This window comes from Arachis ipaensis, chromosome B06, assembly GCF_000816755.2.
Source record: "Arachis ipaensis cultivar K30076 chromosome B06, Araip1.1, whole genome shotgun sequence".
NCBI classification, from domain to species: domain Eukaryota; kingdom Viridiplantae; phylum Streptophyta; class Magnoliopsida; order Fabales; family Fabaceae; genus Arachis; species Arachis ipaensis.
Window position 1 is genome coordinate 14,964,308 of NC_029790.2, and position 12,688 is coordinate 14,976,995.

The window sequence follows — 12,688 nt, forward strand, 5'->3', positions numbered from 1 at the left end:
GATGAGCCTCTGATACCAATATGTACGATTCATCATTTTCTCGATTACCAGTGTGTATCGAATGAGAGAAGATAACACTAGTAAGACCTAAATGATCTTGTTTGATTCCTCTAGTAGTAGCCGTATCTGCCCAAACACACTTGAACAACACAACTGAGAACCGACAGCTATAATTCAATTCAATTATGTCTACAATTTTGCCATAATATGAAACACTACCAACAGCCACTTTTTGGTCACGAATGCTTGCATAACTTTGTGTATTAGACGAGACATATACTCCACTGTTTTGGGTTTTCATCCCTTTCTTCTTTGTCATAGTTCTAAACTTATACCCGTTGACATTGTACGCCCTATAACGTCTTGCTTGAAGTATAGGTCCACATGCAAGGCATTTAATCTCATTTGAATACCAAGTGCTCTCCATTGGAACTTGCTACCATATAACAGCCATTCTTAATTTTATCAAAGGTAGAGTATTATAGTATATGTTTCATGCTATCAAAACCATTGGCGTAATGCATACTTTATGCTAACCTCTTGCTTGAACCACTGAACAAATTTCCTGTGCACAATGCTATCTATTTTTTATTTCGGCCTTGTTTGATCTTGTAGCCTTCTCTTTGCTTTTTGTCTAAATGAACTATTTGAAATAGCATAACATTATTCGTAAATAGTGAATGGGTGAACAGATTTATATCCAAGATTTGAAATATAACATAAGATCACTTACTCAATAAATTCAGAAACAGCCTCGCAGTTGACTAGCACGTGACGATGTGCTTGATGTCGTTCCAACTTTCGGGAACATAGTTTCACATGCATCAAGGATTACTCCACTAGGTTGATCATCAACTCGCACCGGTCGATTCATCTTAGTCTCAATGTCATCCAGATATCTAGAGCAAAAAGTTATAATTTCCTCAGATAAGTATCCCTCCGGAATTGAGCATTTTGCTTGAGCCCTGTTGCGCATATATTACTTCAAACGACCTAGATGCCTTTCAACGGAAACCAATTCATATGAGTAGTATAAATTATTAATCGAACCGCATGTTGTAAACAGGGTTATATAGGAATTAACCTCTCTATTGGATATATCCACCGATAATGTACTGGTTCAATAATTTTTACTTCTTCTACAAGATGCACGATAAGGTGTACCATGACTATGAAGAACGATGGAGGAAAAATCATCTCCATACGACACAGAGTATGAACAACATGATTTTTCATCAAGCTTTAGAGGGTTCATGAACAATAAAAAAATTATAACTATTCAAATTTAATTTGAAATTCAAATGAAATAATAATATATCTATTTCAATCGAATTATAATATTCTATCACCGTTTAAGAAGTAGTTTTAAATTTTTTTTAAGTAGAAAAAAAGTTTACATTTAAAATTAAAGAGTAAAGTATCATTTATGTCCCCAACGTTTGGAGTAAGTCTCAAACATGTCCCTAACATTTTGAACGTCCTATTTGTATCCCAAACGTTTCTAAATCGAATCAATGTTGTCCTACCGTCAAAATGAATAACATTTCGTTAACGACATTGCATATGTGGAGGTTAAGTGAGTGAGCCCAAAGGTTAACATAGACACGTCTGCTTCTTCACGCCTATTATACCATTCACTGTAGCAAATATGAAACGTTGAAGAAATAGATCACTTCTACGCAACGTTTTCCATTCCAATCCTCCTTACCAAACACGTTTTACTCTTCTTCGAGGCTGATGGCAGGGAGGGGCTGCAAGGTAGTTGGCGGATCGTTGTTGGTTGTGTTGCATGAAAGCTTACACCTTTGTTCTGGTGACAGAGTGATTTCGTTCGACAAGGTATGTACGAGGAAAAAATTTTGTTTTTTGGGGTTTTATTGAGTAGTTCCACGAAGAATGATGGCCATATATGAGATTGTTTGCATTTTAGGGTTTAGTTGATTTTTTGTATTCCCAGAAAAATGTTCTTTGCTTATGTTAGTTAGGGCATGAATTTACTTTTTTTGGTGATTCAAGCTGTGCTTACGGTTGATGTTGTTTCACTATGTTTACCTGATGTAATAGGGTTTGTGGTTTAGGATGAGTTATTTTAGTATCAAAGTTTACCACCAAGGTAGATTTGGACTTCAATGAGGGCCTTTGAAGTATTTGGGTGGGAAGACAACTGTGATAGACTACTGCAATGAAGATGAGTGGAGCCTGATTGAGATTTATGACATAGTGAGCAGATAAGGGTATTTAAAGAAAGATATTGCAGCAATGTGGTACAAATCACAGGATCAGAGTACAGAAGAAGGCTTAAGGATGCTACGAACTGACAAAGATGCAATGGATATGACTAACATTGGGGTTAGGGAGGATATGGTGGAGCTGTATATAGTTCACAAAACTAGTGATATCCATGAAGAGGTTGAGGATGTACACATGTTAGGGAATACTGAAACTACCATACAAGTGAAGGCTGGTGGATCTGATGGGCCAGGTCCAATAGTTACATTTGAGGCCCATGTAGTTGGACAAGTGGAGATAAATTCTGGCCCAAATGTGGAGGAAGAAATTGTGGCTAAGAAAGATGGAACAGATGAATCAGATGAGGAAGAAGAGGGTAGTGATGGCAGTGAAGATGAGGACTATGAACCCAAGGGTGGTGAAGATGATAGTTGTGATTCATGGAGTTCTGATTCCAGAAATGGTTATTGTTCAGAAGATAGTGCTTCTGAAGTTGTGTTTGGTGACAGTGATGATGACAAGGAAGGGGCAGAGGGGTTAGTAGATGTCAACATCAGGGTAGGGGATAGATTCAAGGCTGCATCAACTCAAACCCAAACAGATGCAGCAAAAGAAAATAGGAGTGACAAAGGTAAGGAGAAGATTATTGCAGGTTTAGGTGATGAGGAAGAAGGATATGAATCTGAAGATTTTTTAGATATGCCTATTATTGATGATGATGATGATGATGATAGTGTTGCCAAGAAGTATCCGTTGCACAAGCAGCTAAAGGACATGAGTGAGTACAAGTGGGAGGTTGGAACTCTTTATGTATCAAGAGAGGAGTTTAAGGATTGTGCTACTGCCTATGCTGTACACACTGGGAGGGGTTTGAGGTTTGATAAGGTTGACCTTCGGAAAGTGAAGGTTACTTGCGTAGAGGGTTGCAACTGGTTTACATACTGTGGGAAGATGAAGAATGAGCAAACATGGCAATTAACCAGCTACCACAACAAGCATAGCTGTTCTAGAGAGTTGAAAATTGGGATTATGCATGCAAAATGGTTGAGCAAGCTATTTCCAAAAAAGATTGCTGAGAATCCAAAGATAAAGCTCTCCATACTAATGAAGAAAGCATACAGCAAGTGGAACGTAGAGCTGACTAAGTCTAAAGCTGCCCGGGTTAAACAGTTTGCACTTGATGAGTTACAAGGAACGTACATAAAGCAGTATCGGAGACTCTATGACTATTGTCATGAATTGCTAAGGTCTAACCCGGGTTCTACAGTGAAATTGCAAGTGGAGAGACCACCTGAGTTTGCTTCTGAGAGACCAAAACCGGGTGTGGATTTAAGGCCAAAGTTTCAAAGACTCTATGTGTGCCTTGATGCATGCAAGAAGAGTTTATGGTTTGCAGACCAATAATTTGCCTTGACGGGTGTTTCATCAAGACACCATACGGAGGTTAACTTCTCATGGCTATTGGCTGGGACCCGAACAACCAGATATTGCCAAGCCCAACAATCTCAGGGTGCTGCCAAGCCCATCGAAGAACGTCAGCATATCCCAACTCAAGTTCATGGCTAGGACACCTCCCAAATCATGGAAAAAGATGTGATGATTATGATGTGTGCAGTTTTATGTTTTCTGGAAACTTTATTTTTGAGTAAAAGACTTCTCTTTAGTATCCTTATAATGTGTGAAAACTAGTTTAAAGACTATAGTTTGTTGTCTCAGACCGTTATTGTGGAGCAAAATGTCTCGCTCTTATTTTGTTATTTTGCTGTGTATCTGTTGTGGTTGTAGCCAATGACAATGTTATAGTTAATGATTAAGTAATATGTTAGAGTTCTAATTGTTGTTATGCTCATGACTTGCTTGATTTAAATAAGAGGCAAAATATAACACTTTATTTCATTCAATTCATTTCCACAATTCAGATGAGTTCAATAAAACAGCATTGTAGCTGCACAATCTATCATTGCATTTAATTACACGTGCACAATTTATCCTTTCATCAAACTTAATTCAACAAAACATCATTTCATTACAATTTCATTGAGTTCAACAAAACAGCAATGAGTTCAATATCACTGCTATTTCTAAGCCAAAATACAAAGCACAAGTTAGGGATCTAATAATTTTCTCCTAAACCTCATCATCTCCAGCAACATTATTGCAGTAAAAGTCTCCTAAATTTGGTGGTGGTTGTTTTTTCACAAACCAATATTAGTGCAACTGTCCATCCAATTAAAGCAACTCCCACTGCAACCATGAACTTGAACTCAACCTTATCCAATTTGCCCTTTAAATTTCTGACCTTCATTCTTAACCTTGAAACTTGTGGGGATCTTCCTCTGGTTCTGCCCATACAAAATAGCCGCATTCTTTTCCAATCTAGACCAAACATGAGACAACCGAGTCACACCCACAATTTGTCAAAACATATAACTCAACAACAAATAAACACATGGCTAAACCTCACCCCAAAGTTAATGCAACCCTAGAACCTCCGCCCAAGATTTTCTACCGTCGATGAGGTGGCAAGCACAGGCCGTTCCCCACAGTAGCAAGTTGTCCTCCTTCGACGTGCTTGGTTTCTATTTTGTGTCGCCTGCTTGCTGCTTTGCATCGCTTCAAATTGGCATGCTTCATACTTTATCTTTTTTCAAGCAGAGGAAATCGAGCTTGAGAGAAGGTGCAACAGCAAGGAGAGGCCAAGATTTTACAATTAGGGTTTTGAAGAGGACCCTATTTTGACATTTATCTATTTATTTTTTCTTTTTAATTCAATAACGGTAACAAACAAATGCCCTGCCACCGTGTATACTAGCCTCTATGTATGCAACGCCGTTAACGAAATGTTAGTCATTTTGACGGTAGGACAACATTGACTCGAGTTAGAAACGTTTAGGATATAAATAGGACGTTTAAAACGTTAAGGACATGTTTGAGACTTACCCCAAACGTTGGGGACATAAATGATACTTTACTCAAAATTAAAATTACTAAGAAGATAATAATAAATTATAAATATAACAAACTTACAACTCAATTCCTATTAATAGAAGTTTAACATTATATGCAAAATAGTTCACATGCATTAAGATGATGATGATTACGGATCAATTTAAATTTTAAACTAATATAATGGTCAAAATTTTAAATTATTTTACCGATACAAATCAGGTCCAAAATTACAGGGTGATTTTAAAAAAAAAACAAACTTTTTGCTTTTAGTTTCACCCACATAAATTACCTCTGGCAGCCACTAGTTTACCCAAAACCCTAACCTAAGTCAAACCAGATTCACAGCACATTCACACGCCGTCTATTGGGGCTATAGCCCTACCACCCTCGGCGTACACTTCCGCCACAATCCCCTTTATCTGCTTTGCTGTATCCTTTTGCTGTTTGTTCCTCCTCTACTGCAAGTTGGTTTCGCATTTTGTGACGAGTTTCTTTACGCGGTTTGTGCTCGTGATTCCCCTAGGCTGGTAGTTGTTTACGGGCTTCCATTATCTCCAGGTGGCTGTGGTCCGTGTTCAGATTTATATTCTACTGCATTTGTGGTGAGTTTTTTTGTTTTTTTTTTACTTGAATATTATTTGTTGTTTTGCTCTCTGTCTATGTATCTGTTTACTTACCTCTGATTTTGAACTTTTTCTCTGCTACGTAAATATAAAATTGGAGTCAGGGTGCCTTGGTACACAGTTGCTGCTGTTCTGTTGTGGCGCTGTTCTTTCGAAGGTTGTGATCGTGCTTCCCTTCCAGTGACTTTGAGTGGCTCTGTTCCTTCTTTACGTCACTGTTTCGCTGCATTTGTGGTGAAATTTTCTGTTTTATTTTCTTGGATATTGTTTCTTGTTGTACTCTCTCTCAATGTATTTCTTTCATTGCATATGTTGTTGACATCTTCATCTGCTCTGCTACTTGGATACTATAATGGAGTCTTGGTGCATTGGTGACAAGTGATGCTGATCTGGGTGTAGGTGCAAGTTGTTGTAGGAAAAGTTGGTAGTGGATTGTGGATAGCTAGTAGACAAGTTTAACTCTTTGTCTCAGCTATATATTTTTTCCTTTATTTTTTGCTCTATTTTTGACTTTTTGTGCTTGTTGAAGTATGCTGTATTGAAGAACACAGAAATAAACAAATACAGAAGTAGAAAATAAATAAATGTATTGAATAAGAGAACATATTATTTTTTGAGTTAAGGATCTCACTCTACAAGATAAAGTGAATTTTTTTCTCTTTAGATCAATAATTGAAAATAAATGTCACTTTTGATTTTATTGATTTAATAGTAAAACTCACTTATTTTTTATCTTTAAAGTAGATTTCTTACTTTGATCTAAAAAAAGCTCATTTATTTAAAATTCTGTGTAACATGATCAACAAAACTCATTTAAAAACTCATTTTTATTAAGTTCCTCTTGCTTATGGTTTTTGTTACCAACTTGTGAGAAGTGGATATGAGCCAATTTTAATAAACATCTTGATTAGCAAGCTAAGTTTAAGGTAACATATTAAAATAATGCAACTCAATAGACCATAGTGAAGTTCAAAAGATAATAAGAAAAAGAATTTTTTTGTATAAATTTCTTTTTTTTAACAAATTAATTAATTCTCTTGTTAAAATATATTAGACCCTATGAAATTATCTAATTTGGCATTACTATAATGTATCCGATAAAAAAAATGTAGAACAACTAAATATAGTGAAAGCTTCACGTAATAGTGTTAACAATAACAAAACTTAATCCTAAAGCTAGTAGAAAGTTTCATGGTTGTAGAGCCACTTTAACTATATTGTTGACCATATTGAAAACTTTCAAAACACCTCCTTTTCTATTCGTAAATATTATTGCATTTCTTAAATTATTAATTTAAATGTTATGACTAATAGGAATAAAATTCTCAAGTAGAATGTATGGTAAGATTTACAATCATACTATAAAATTAAACTATTGGTGGTCAAATTCTCCATTCAAGATTTTTATCTACTAATATCAAACTCACTATACTTTATGCTGCTATTTATAGTAAGTTATTAGTACACCATTGAAAATGTTGACTGTTAACTTATTGTAGTTAAATTATTATTAGTAGAGTTATTAGTCAATTAACTTAATTAGAGTTACTTAAATTACAACACAACTTATAATTAGAAGATTATAAATAACCAACACTGTGATTTTTTATTATTGTTCAATAAAGAAATATTTCATAACATTTTTTTCTTTCTATCTCCATTCTCTCATTTTTCTGATTCATTGTAATTTTTTATAGCTTAAGTTTTCACAATGATAATATAGAATTACTCGTGACAGATACTAAAATAAAGAAATAGAAACCACTTATATCCATAAAAATTTATGACTTTTTCTCTTTATTTTCTTCTTTCTTCTTTAAAAAGTGTATATGTATGGGAGAGACACAACAATTTTATCGTAATTTTGTCATGTGAATTTAGACAAAACAAGATTAGAGACTATTTAAATAGTTCATGAAAACCTTTCATTTTTTTAATTTCTTTCTTTTTCTTTAGTTAAGTTTTTTTAAGAGGTATATGTACATAGAAGAGACACAAAAATTCTTATCATAATTCTGTCATATGACTTTTAACACAGCAAGAAATAAAGAACAAGATAAATTATGTAAAAAAAACTTGAGAAGGAAATCAAACAAAAAATGTAGCAAATTTTTTGTCTTAGACATGAATAATCTTTAATCTCAATAACTACTAGCTAAATACATAATATTATATCTAAAATTAATTAACTTAATTTATTATGCCTTTTCCTTTGGTTGCAGAAAGACATTTTTTTCCTTGTTAGATATGAGTACTTTTTCTTATGTTTTTGTTTGATTTTTTTTGGAATATTTTTTCTATTATTCATCATTGTCGTTTTCATTTTTTCTACTCCATATTTAATTCACACCATAGAATTACGATCATAGTTATTTTGTTGCTCGCACACTTTTTAAAGAAAATATAGCTAAAAAGAAAGAAAAAAACATTGAGAAAAATCAAGTGGTATCTGATAACTAATTACTTGTTATTTTAAATTATTATTATTCTATAGGTATAAAAGTATTAGATTGGAATCTTAAATAAAAAACTTGACCACCATTGTTAGACAAATAAACATTTAATAATTTATTTTTGAAATTTTTAGATTGTTTTGGAAGAGTTATGCATGTTATGATTTATATTTTTCATTTATGATTTGATTTATTATAAAACTCGTGTAAATTTAGATTTAATTTATTTTATTTAAGACTTATTTACGAATTATAAAGAACTAGAATATAAGTTTTTTCAACAAGTTCAACGAGGATCTTAGTTAATTTTCTCAAAATCTGTTCAAGAAAATTGTGCTGTGATACATTAATATCCTTAGTGTTTAACTATAACTTTATTAAAACCTTAATCAAGTTTGATAGACTTTAATTATGTTTTACTGAGTGATTAGTAAACTTGTTAATAGTATTAATTGGGAGTAACATACAGAAAATCTGTTTTTAATAGCATATTTTTGCGTTTTGTTCTGAATTATTTTTAATTCTCGAGTCTATTGCAAATGTTAGTCATAACCAGTTTAGAAGATATTGTTTACTCTTTTCTGAAAAAGACCACATTGAAATATGAATCGGTGTTGTGTATTTACTTTCAAGTATTCATTGTATTTTGTCATGTAATTTTAATAATTTGATTGCAAATTTTTCATGACAGATGTGATTTTTAGTTTAGGCATGTAATTTGTTTAGTTACATTGAAATTTTAAAATTATTCCCATTTTATTATTAGTTTTTTGGTAGATTCTACTATCTAATAAGTGTTAGTAGTTTGTGTGAAGGTCTGAAAATATGCCTAGGAAATTGCGGTACAGTTGTATCTCCGATGCCGGCATTGCTGACAAAACTCAGCATATCAATGCTCAGACGTCCGGAAAAATAGATCATTCCGTCTACCATGTATTGAAACACAGCTAGCTCCATCAACTCAAAAAGATGCTGGTGAAGCTTCCGCACGATGCACAGAGACTGACATGTTGATGAGCCTGCCCAAATATCTTCGGAGGATGAAGATTATGATCCCGAGGCTGATGAGGTTGAGTCATGGGATGATCACGTTGATAACTTATATGCCGAAGAAGAAGCTGTACACTGTAACAAGCCCAATGGTCGCAAGGATACGGATTATTGGAGTGTTGTTGTAAGCGGTAAATTTTTTTCCTGCAGTCTTGATTATTTAATTATAATTGGATGACTTTAGTATTCTATTTAATTTTTAGGCAACGATAATGCAACTAAACCTTGTAATTTGTTTCTTAGACGCTGGCGTCACAAGAACGATGAATTTGAGCGTCAAGGAGGCTATAGTACTTCCTCCTGGTAGACAAATCATTCTGGAGTTTAATACAGAGTTGCAACCGATCGGTCAGGCAGCTGGATTATTAAGTAGATTTTTAGGGAGTTTTGGTGCTGACTTTCAACATTTTTCCATTAATGAAGAGAGTTGGAAGACAATGGACAATACTCTGAAGGAACATGCATACGACACAGTTAGGTATAATCTTAAATTTTGTAGCTTATTAGTTATGTAAAATTAGATCAAATTCCTTATTTTTCTCTTTGTTGACATGCATTGCATTATGTCTCAAATTTTTAGCGAGCCTTTCGGTATGAGGAGGACGACAATGGAAAAAAAAAGCAGATAATGATTCAAAGGATAGGAAAAATCTGGAAGGAAGCAAGAAACAACTTATTTCACAAGTTTTATGACAAGAGAAAGAGTTTAGAAGAAAATGCTAAGCGTAAACCATCAAGAATAAATGCACAGCAGTGGAAATGGTTCCTTCAATATCGTTTTAAAAGACTCTACGAAGGTAATTAACATTGAATTGACACTCCACTTACTGTTCCAATTTTAAACATTTTGAATACCTGAATTAAATAATTGATTGAAGGTGATAGAATTAAAAAGCCAAAAACCCAATCCAATAAGTTTGTAACCCTAAAGAAAAAATACCGGGTCACTATTAAGGAGTCATTACATTCTAAAATTCATTGCATGATCAATTATATTTGTGTCTTTATTTACAGAAAAAATATAGATAGAATGCTCTAAATCGATCGAAGCAACTTTATACACATACTGGGGGCTCTAAGACAACGACAAGGCTAAAGGATGAAGTGGTAATTATGTGTGTATGACTTTTCATACATTTTTTTGTGGTTTGTGATATTCTTTTTGTAACATGTATGATTTTGTAAATATTTAATGTGATTATAGGAGAAAAAAAAAAGCAAAGGCGCATTGGTAGAGGAAAGATATTTATTATGACTCATAAAAAAATGATGGCTTGTATATGAATGATGATACACGAGTTGTTGGAGTAAGTATTAAATAAGAATGATTTACATCTCTTGCTCTATTCATGTTGCTAACTTCGAAATCACAATAATCCAACTCTAGTATGTTTGTAGGAAGCGATTGCGAATATCGAGAGCCAAGATGATTTCTCGAAGGAGATTTCACTTACTGATTTATTTGCGCAAGTTGTTGGAAAGGAGCATTCAAGACGAGTTCGGGAGTTAGGTTTTGGGCCATGTCTAACCGAAATTATTCGTAATACTACACAACAATCGAACTCTGGAGTACAAATTGAGGAGTATCAGAGGGAGATTACAGAATTGAAGTCAGCAGCAGCAGAACAAAAGGTGGAGATTGCAGAATTGAAGGCAGCAGCAGCAGAATATAAGGCAGAGGCAGCAGAAGAGAAGGCAAAGAAACAGACCATGGAGAATTCGGTAAAATACATAATCCAACAGCAAGGAGACACTTTGCCACCTGAAATTGATGCACAACTGAAGTCTTTGTGGAGTGGAGCAAAATAGATATCTTTTAACAATTTTTTTTTGTTTTCTTTATGAACAGTACACTTTGAGGACAAATTGTTATTAACTATTTTATTTTGTGATCTATATGTGTCATTTAGAATATCTTAGCACTATGTTTTACATCAAGTGTGTTTTTTTTTAACTGTAATTGCAAACATAATTAGTTAAATTAATACGTAACATTTTTAAATTAAAAGATTTTTAAATGTTGATTGTGATATGAACCCAAAATTCAAATAAACTATTTAAATGAAAGAAAAAAAATTACTTTTAGCGGCGGTTACTATCGAACGCTGCAAAATCCAACTTTTGTAACTAAATTAAATAGCGGCGGTTATCTAACCGCCACGAAAAGTGTCTCAAATCAGCCCTGGAAAGCAACAGCGGTTCCTAACCGCCGCTAAAGGTTTACCGATACCTTTAGTTTCAACGGTCACTCAACCATTGTTGTATGTTTAGCGACGATAAAAAAACCGCCCTAATCCGAACTTTCAACCGCCGTTATCTGCTGCTCCTGTTGTAGTGTAAATTGAGCTTATAAAGATTCTTATTTAACTGCTTTTCATACTAAATCATTGCATATTAAATGGTTTTACATGTAAATTTTAAAACTTTATATCTTACAACCATTAACATAAATTTGGATTTTTTTTTCAAATAAATAATTTTTATTTACTAAAATATATAATTTGTAGCGTATTTGCATCACATTCGTTTACATTATAAATAAGATATTTAGATTTTGAAAAAAAAAAAAGAAACACATATCGGGTAAACGAGATATGTATATTATTATAAAAGAAAATTACGATTAAATAATATCAATAATTCAAACTTTTTGCGTACAATTAATACTTAAAAAGGTTGGTGGAAGAGATTAAAATGAAGGAATTAAAACGGTTATCTCTCTTAATAATTGGTACACAATTGAAACGGTTATTTCTCCTATCCTAACAATTGACACGGGTAAATAAAATAAACAAAAAGTGGACAGAGAATTGAAACAGATATCTCTCCTCTACACAATTGAAACGGTTATCTCTTTCTCTTTCTCTGTCAATCTCTCCTAACAATTGACACACAATTAAAACGGTTATCTTCCCTTTCTTTCTCTATTTTATTTATCCTCATGAACTTCACGCTTTCCATTTGTTTAAATTTAAATCAATTCAATTCGATATATAATTTAATATAAAATTTTGTATATACTCTTTTTGAGTACTAATTGTTCAAACATATCATTCGTTTTAATCTCTTCAACCAACTTTTTTTTAGCACTAATTGCACTTTAAAAATTTAGATTATTGATATTATTTTAATTGTAATTTTTTTTATAATAATACATATATCTCGTTTACACGATAAACAAAATATGTGTTTTTTTTTCAAACTCCAAATATCTCATTTGCAAATGAAAAATGTACAAAATAAAACTTGGTTTATCGTGCAAAGGAGATACACACAAATTTATCTCATTTACACGGTAAACGATTACAAATTATAAATACGCCGTAAACAAGATAAATCATATGATACAAATTATAAATACGCTGTAAATTACATATCTCGGTA

At 33.1% G+C, this 12,688-nt stretch overlaps 1 protein-coding gene across 1 annotated transcript; it reads left to right on the top strand.

Moving 5' to 3' along the window:
- LOC107646464 lies at positions 9,080-11,113 on the top strand. Its single transcript, XM_016350646.1, has 6 exons — positions 9,080-9,187; positions 9,294-9,435; positions 9,548-9,777; positions 9,885-10,101; positions 10,509-10,576; positions 10,703-11,113. Exons 1-6 carry the CDS (start codon positions 9,080-9,082, stop codon positions 11,111-11,113), a joined length of 1,176 nt encoding a protein of 391 aa, XP_016206132.1.